The sequence below is a fragment of the Diadema setosum genome, chromosome 22 (genome assembly GCF_964275005.1).
Source record: "Diadema setosum chromosome 22, eeDiaSeto1, whole genome shotgun sequence".
NCBI lineage: Eukaryota > Metazoa > Echinodermata > Echinoidea > Diadematoida > Diadematidae > Diadema > Diadema setosum.
Window position 1 is genome coordinate 4,438,548 of NC_092706.1, and position 8,731 is coordinate 4,447,278.

General features: G+C 39.9%; 1 protein-coding gene across 1 annotated transcript; it reads left to right on the plus strand.

The window, feature by feature from the left end:
* The first annotated feature begins 409 nt into the window (after positions 1-409).
* LOC140245386 (Golgi SNAP receptor complex member 2-like) lies at positions 410-7,223 on the plus strand. Its single transcript, XM_072324962.1, has 6 exons — positions 410-467; positions 2,299-2,363; positions 3,216-3,324; positions 4,718-4,850; positions 5,639-5,779; positions 6,939-7,223. The coding sequence occupies exons 1-6, from the start codon at positions 439-441 to the stop codon at positions 7,098-7,100; spliced, it is 639 nt and encodes a 212-aa protein (XP_072181063.1). The 5' UTR covers positions 410-438; the 3' UTR covers positions 7,101-7,223.
* Positions 7,224-8,731: the final 1,508 nt, after the last annotated feature.

Sequence of the window (8,731 nt, forward strand, 5' to 3'; positions counted from 1 at the left end):
TACCAATATTCTGGATGATAAAAACATATAAAAACAACACGCACACTACACACTCAAAAAAGTTTTGATGGCCCCTATCAGTCCACCAAATATAATCTCTTGAAATGTTGTGCCCCACCCCCTTCAATTCAAGACCCCCTCTTTCTCCTCCTCTTATTCTCTCCCCCCCCCCCCGCCCCTTCTTATTCTTCTTCTTCTTCTCTCCTCTCTCTCTCTCCCCATCTCTCCCTCATTGGGTCCCTCGATCCCCCCCCCCCCCCCCCCACACACACACACACTTTTAGGCAACGTGTACACTGTGACATGACCAGAGAGACGAGCAGAGTGCCGCAGTAGTAGTGCGGTAAACGCAACGTGTACGGCGCATTATTGGTCTAACATATGAATATAAGTAGTCAGCCGCAGCGTATCACTGCCTTAGTGACGAAGGAAAGAAATATGGAGAAATTGTACCATGAGACAAATAAGTAAGTAAATTCGTTACATCGGAGTGCCGCTGCTTTAGGATAAGCAAGATAATTATGCCGTATGTTTGTGAGCAGGGAGCCGGCAGAATAGTATGCAGTCCCATGCATTTATTTACATGTTTGCCATTTTGTTCTACAGCAGTACAGGTCATCATTCATAGGGTGTTGATTTGACAATTTTGGCCTTTCTGGATAATAATGATGATAGTTCTCTGTTCCATGTTGTTTAAAACAACAAAAACTCGCGTGAATGTTTGTCCGCCTGTCAAGGCTGTGTGAATTTCCCAGAACCTCATCCTCGAGTCAGATGACAGAGGGTCATAATAACACTACAGACTCAGTCACACTTCAATCTAGTTCAATGTAGACAATGGCAACCAATGCTATTCATAACAGTAGCAGGTGCCTAACTAATGTTAGGCCTAATGGCACTGTTAAATTAATTGTTTATTTTGATTATGGTATAATTCTATTTCTACCCTGCACTAAATTGTCACATTCCATTTGTGATCTAGATTCTAGTTGCTTTGTGAATTGTGTTATGATAAATTGTAAGAATAAGATATCTGCTAAATTTTTCCACCTCTGCCTGTCCGGTCCTGCAATCCTGGCAGCATTCAACCTGGGGGCACTAGGGTTTAACGTTAGGGGGCTAAATTATTTTAGGCTTCTAACTTACCTAAGCCATATGTACATTTAACCCCTGCTAGACATTGAAAAAAAAAGCAATATGTATAAAAGTAATAATATGAATTAAATTTAGGTGGCTTTAGGTTAGGGGTCAATAGGGTTAGAGTTTAGGGGTAGGGTTAGGTTGCTTAGGGGCTGTGCTGAAGTTAGAAGCCTAAAATGATTTACATGTAGCCCCCCAAAACCCAGGATAGCCTGCCTGCCTTTCCACCAGTAAAGCAAGCTCAAGCCACCCTTAATTTGACCATAATGCCGTCGAAAATGTAAAACCTATGCTTTTGTGCACAGTCGAATTTGGCACGGAAAGTGCTGGTTTTTTTTTACGAATTAGGCCTATGTTTGTACACTGCAGTTTATTCAAATTCATGACATTCTTCCGTCAAGATGTTTTCATTGCAACTGATTGACAAATTGCCCTACATCGACATGCATATTATTAAAGCACTGAATTGATCAGTGTTTTAGTAGTAGCCATGATAAAAGAGTACCCGCTGCATGCTATAAGGATTAGAATCAACACTTGCTGTCGGGCAGAAGCTCGGTGGTGTATTGGAGATGACACCTGTCCAGAGATCAGGAGGTTGTAGGTTCGAATACTGCTCAAGTATGTACGTCCATGATTTCTTTTATCATGGCTACTTCTAAAACAATCGGTGCGTATTTACGTCGATGTAGGGCAATTTGTCAATCAGTTGCAATAGGCCTACACTTTTTTTTCTTCTTATGGAGTTCAGTGCTTTGATAGAGTGTTTATGGAGGATATCTGTGTATCACGCGTACCAGTTACCCATTTCTACACCTCTGTCAAGAGGACATTGTCAGCAAAACATCTTGTCCAAGGATAAATGCCCCAGGCAGGATTCAAACCCCAAACCTGGAATGTTTACAAATGAAGCACTTCATCCACTATTCCATGGTGCTACCACCACAAACTAACCTTTTTTTTTTTTTAACCTTAGTGCATTTATGAAATTATTGCATATTAGCAGAATGCTGCAGTAAACCAGTCCAGCTGAGAGTGTATAATGTTCAGTGATGTGGAACTTACTGTAAACATTTATTGCTTCCAGAATGCTATATTAATAACATGTTTGGCCTCTTCTTTCTACAATTTATGTGTATTGGCTTTTGCTTCATGCAGGCTTGTTCTGGATGTTCAAAATGGACTGAGTCGAGTGGAACAGGCAAAACGAGAAGATGCACATCGTATGTATTAGATAGGCAGTGTCGATACTTTTGACTCTCTAGTATATTCCGTAATACAAATATAGATTATGCAACATGACTGAAAATCACACTTCATACAAATGTTGCAAGCCGGACTCGTATTTCAATGACGAGGTCTGACACAGCCATGATCACCAGTTGAAATTGCATTTATTACACAAATAAAACAACCCCAGTCCACCGATACTATGATTGCCTCAAACTCCAGTACACTGTATTAACCTTTGCATACTGTCCCAGTGCATCTAAACCATAATAAACGTATCAACTACTGTATATGATATCGACAAGCTCAGAGCATGTAATTGTATATCTATGCGTCTCTCAAGTAAAAATGAATATAAATTAAATCCTGCATCTTTGTAAGCTCATAAAAATAAAATATGCGCTGTGCCCATGCCAACCATGCAAGCTGCGCCACTAGCTTGGTCACAACACGCCTTTAATATAATGATGTAACAATGGCGCATTGTCCCTTTTACCACTCAAAGTGGTATAAATTTTACCCAAGATGATGATGATGATGGCAATGAGGGTGTTAACCTTTGCCTCCGTAGTGTTAAAGTCAGGTGACCAAGATCTCTATTTCAAGATCTCCATAGGATATCCAAATGAGATTTCTAACTATCACTTACATTGCCACAACATTCATAACACATTGTGTTTGCTTTGACTGAAACTTTCATCAAATGGATGTTGTTGTTTTCTTTTATTCCTTTGATATGAATTGTTCTTTAGTCCCCCTGAAGTTCACTGTTAGTGGGGTGGTAGTGGTACTGATAGAGTTCACAAACCCTACTTTTTCTTGCTTGGTGTGATTTCCCTCAACAGTGGTAGAAAATGAAATCAGGGCCAGACTGGACAAAGTGACAAGCAATTGTGACACCCTGGACATCATGGTGAACAAGGAGCCCCCTGCCAGACGACAAAATGCAAAGCTGTGAGTGTGACTTATGTTTACTGCTTCCCCCACCCCTTCCCCAATGCCCACATATATATTAAAGGTAATCATATTTAGGGGTCATCTGCTTCAATTTCTTATGTCCACACACGTTAAGGGTTGTCCAGTGATACGAATATGCTGGAAAACATTTATTCACATGTGGCTCAGAGGGGTGAAAATAAGGTGCAATCATTACAGTGAGGATTCCCCACACAAGGGTGGGAAAAATAACTAAAACTGGTGAAATGCAAACACTAAAGCAGAGTATCTATCTGGAAGTAATGTGACAAGGCTTGTAACATTATATACGGCATACAGTAGACTCCCGTTATAACGAAGTCCTCGGGACCGGCAGTTTTCTTTCGTTATAACGAAATTTCGTTATAACCGAATGAATAAACAATAAAAATACATAGAGTTGATAATGTTGCGGCCCTAAATTTTATTTCGTTGTAACCGGAATTTCGTTATAACCGTGTTCGTTATAACGGGAGTGCACTGTATATACAATCTAGCAAGTCTATTTTTTTTTTTTTGCAAATCAGGACTTCATAACGATTTTGCGAAATGCTGCTAAAGAGTCAAGTAATTAGGGTTTCTCAGATATCGAGCTCTTATTATCGCACCACTGATCATTATCTTTATCCTGATCTTTGTGCATGAAATGCCACTACTCAGGGCTTGACAGTAATCTTTTTCTCTGGTCACCCATTCGGGCTACTAAAATCTTTGAATATGACATTTTGGTGGCCCAAAATACATACAGTATGAACATAAAAATTCATTTTGAATTTTAGCTGCCCGATTGGGCCACCAAAAGATAGCCTTTTTGAAAATCTGGTGGCTAGGCATCATGGCCCCGGGCCACCGCTAATGTTGAGCCCTGCTACTTTCCATTCTTTGAGGAAAAAAGATATTTCATGACTCTGCCCAAAGTAGATCAAACATATTTCATCACACACATTGTAGAGTGCAATTAGCACATTTACTACATTTATTCCAATACTTACAGGGCATGAAATAAAAGTAAAAGTTAGTATCTTGAAAACATACATCAAACTGTAACAAAGAAAACATAGAGGGCAGCTTTGACACATGTGAAAACTTGTGCCCCATTTCATAAAAAATGTTGCTATGATAGCAACTGTTGCTGCAGTCGCAAGTGTCGAAGTGATGACAAGAATCCTGCGTCGTGATTGGCTGTTGCTACAAGAAGTTGCTATTCTAGCAAGAGTTGCTTTCCCAACATATTTATGAAATGTTAATGTTACCTGGTCCATTCATTGTGTTTGTTTCACTGAAGAGATCAATGAAAATGTTTGTGAATTCACAAGAGAGAAGATATTTGCACCGATTCAGTGTTTCGTTTTGTTTTTCTTTTGACTTCCAGAAAGGTGGACCAGCTGAAGTACGACTGCCAGCATCTAAACGCCGCCCTGAGGAACATCCAGCACAGACGACAGATGAGAGAACAGGAGGAGAGAGACAGGGAGGAGCTCCTCACAAGACGATTCACAGCCAACGTGAGCTTTCCTCAAACCAGGAACCCCAATCCCTTCCATCCCCACCCCCATCTCCACCCACCCCATACAGACAGATCTTGGCAAAGCAATTCCCGGCATCGCCAATGGGCAAAAAGCTTTTGCGCACGTTGCAGGGCCCTGTGTCACAGATGCACTGTAGGATTCCTTGGGAGCATTGTCGCTTGTGGCTGTCTTGGGCGTGTCTCAGTTTCCATGTGATGCAATGCAATTTTTGTCTGCTTTTCTTTGGTGGCTGCTTTTTTCTCCTGTTAGATTTAAGCTAAAAAAAAAAGAGTTCAAAACTTCTCAATTTTACTGATTTGTGGTCACTGGAGCCATGGTGCGCTACTGCCAGGCTTCAATGTGCTGGTAACGTGATGGAAAGCAAAGAAATCTTCAACAAAAAATACCCATGGATTAAGACAGTACGTGACCTGAGTGCATATGCAGCCAAAACCGGTTGCAAGTTTGTTCCCCGAACTATCTCATAATGCATCTAAAGCAATGCTTGTTGCGTGGCACCCAGGTATTGGCGATACCGAGAATTAAAATAACTGTTAATTTGGATAGGGAAGCACTGCATGGCCTTTTACACCTCTGCCCAGTGTTCCGCACACTCTTTAACAAAAAAGAAAAAAGGTTGCTTTTGTGATTGAGAACACCTACTTCTCCGTCTCATTTTGGCTACTAATCGACAATAAAAAGGAGAAATGTAGGAAGAAACTGGCATATCCGTGTGGTTGGCATGCATTTGCAATCTTTTTACGTCTTTTCTTTTTTTTTTTCAGGATGATAACACCTCAATAATGATTGACCATGAACTTCAGCACAACACGTCACTGCACAACAGCCATCGAGAAATAGACAACCTGATTTCATCAGGGGCAGCAACGATAGGGAACCTGAGAGATCAGAGAGGGATCTTGAAGGTGAGTTCAGGAATGTGCATATAAACAGTTTCAAGCTGAGATGATTATACTTCAAACAATGACAATGTCCCAAAAGTCAGAAGGAAAGATCATTAGAGATAGATGGATTTTTTAATTTGATAAAATTTAATTGAACGAATTGTGCACATGCTGTATTTAGCTTCCTGATTCACTAATGCATGTCATTTCATATATGAGTTTACTTGTTTGTGACATTTACATGCCAAATTATCCTGTTTTAGAATTGAACTTTAAATGAAAAGTCTTATCTGGTGAACATTTGCTGCTTCTGTGATGCAAGGTCACAAGTAATGATCATGGACCGGCATTTATTTGTAACAGAGAAGTCAACAAATATAGTGTAGACAAGAACTTTCATGTGCATTTTGATTTTGCAAACCTTGCCTCTCAGAAAATTCATGAATTTAAGATAAACGTGAAGATTGCTGGTTTCACAGTACTCATCCTTATTAAAGGACAAGTTCACCTTCATAGACATGTGGGTTGAGTGAATGCAGCAATATTAGTAGAACACATCAGAGAGAGTTTGAGGAAAATCTGACAATCCGTTCAAAAGTTATGAATTTTTGAAGTTTCTGCTCACTCAAGGCTGGATGAGAAGACTACTATAGCTTGTGATGTTACATGTGTACAACGATATAAAAGAAAGAATAAAGAAAATTCAACACATTTTCACTTTTCTCACATAACAAGAGAACACTTGACTTCTCTCTTTCAGAAGGCAGGGGGAATAATATTACCCTTAACATATGTCAGTAACGAGTTCAAGAAATGCGCACTTTATTCAAAAAGCGAAGTTTTGTGAAATTCTCTTTTTATTTTCTTTATATCGTTGCACGCATATGACATCTTACACTGTAGTAGTCTTCTCATCCAGCAGTGACTGCGCAGATACTTTAAAAAATTGTAACTTTCGAACGGATTGTCCAATTTTCCCCCAACTTTCACTGATGTGTTTTACTAATATTGTTGCATTCACTCAATCCACATGTATATGAAGGTGGACTTGTCCTTTAAACACTTACAGTGAATTGTCAGAACATGTGAGAGCAAGATAAGCACTAAAAGAAAGAAATGTTGTGTCCAGAGTTTGACTGGTTTTGATCACATGTCATCACACCTTGTTTATGTCATTCAGGGAGCGCAGCGAAAGATGCTGGATGTGACGAACATGCTCGGCTTGAGCAACACCGTGATGCGGCTGATCGAGAAGCGGACATTCCAGGACAAGATCATTCTCTTTGGCGGGATGATTGTGACACTCGTCATCATGTACCTCATCTACAAGTACTTTGGTTGATATCTCCACTGATGCCAGTGAAGTGTTCACGGTAAACTCTCTTTGAAAGTGCTCTCCACGCAAAGGCATCTCTTTCACGTGATCAACATTGGTTTCAGCCTTCGAGTGCCTTCGCGTGTCTTTCCCCAGATGCGCTCGCTGAAACGGCAGGTAGAATGGTCATCTGCAAGTACAGGCTGCACTTGAAAAGTTCTAAACAAATTATGAATATCTCACAAGTCAACAATTGTATTACATCTGAGAGGCATGTATTCCAACCATGAGCTTGCTCTATCTGCTGCAGTAAGGTGCGTTTACTGTATGTTGATAGTTCTGTGTATTGTGCCAGGTTAGCGATACCAAATTTGCATCAGCTCTTGTCAAAATCGTATCATATTTCATGAAATGATGCAAACATCATGATTAGATCAACCTGTCACATACAAAATCGTAGTGATGTTTAACACAGATATTTTACCATGTGCTTGTAAATGATGATCAGCTAGCAAGAGTAGTATCATGCTTTGAGGTGGTCATGACACAAATAGTCAGATATCGTAAAAATACATTTCTTTAATGCACTTCTTCATAGCCACATGCACTCGTACATACACACACACAATAAAAAAGGATCCACATACATACATGCACTGTATTTTACGATCCTAGTGCATGTACATGTACGTATGTAATATACATCTCTTTTGTATGTGTAGATGTACACTTTGTATACATAAATAAGTACACAAATAATCACAAAAAGAGCAAATGGTCAGGCAAGGGACCAGTGCAAAGCTTCAATTTTGTGCACTATCACCACTGAGTTATATTAGGGTTGTGACCTCTTTAAATTAATGTACAGTGGACTCCCATTATAACGAAGTCCTCAGGACCGGCAATTTTCTTTCGTTATATCGGAATTCGTTATAACTGAACAAATAAATGATAAAAATACATAGAGTGCATAATATTGCGGCCTTAATTTTTACTTTGTTCTAACCCGAATTTCGTTATAACGTGTTCGTTATAACGCGAGTGCACTGTAATCACACAAGAGGTCTACCTTTTACAGTGCAAACATCTCTAACCGATTATATTTGAAATAATGTTCAAACTAGTGTGTAGAGGACCACTGTGAATTCATGTATCTGGACCATTCTTGACTCTTTTTGTCCTTTGAGTGCGTATTGGTGCAGAAACCCCCATGGCATTGTACACACTGTCCAAAGTTCCTGGCATAGAAAGGGTTGAAGGATAATCCTCTGGGCTCTGGAATGTCAAATGTTTGCTAAACATGTTGGTTTCAAGGCGTTTCACATTGAGTTAGAATAAATATTATCATTGTTACCATTTTCCAAAGATATCGATGTAGATTTTGATTCATGCAGGTAGTATTCTAAAAGCGTGTAAATTAAATCTGTTCGACTGGACTTACTTGTGAAAATCACAGAGAGAACAGTTTCGTGACTCGTCTGAGTCACTTCTTCAGCTCTGTCTGGCTGGTGAGCATTCACCCGTGGAGGGTGAATGGGAGATGTTACTGCCTTTATTGTCTGCACTTCAAGGAATTTTGTGGATTACCGACTTGTATGTTGGTGAAAGGTTGTGTCAGAGTCCCCCTCCCCTGTTGAGTGAAGGGTTTTCCGCATTCA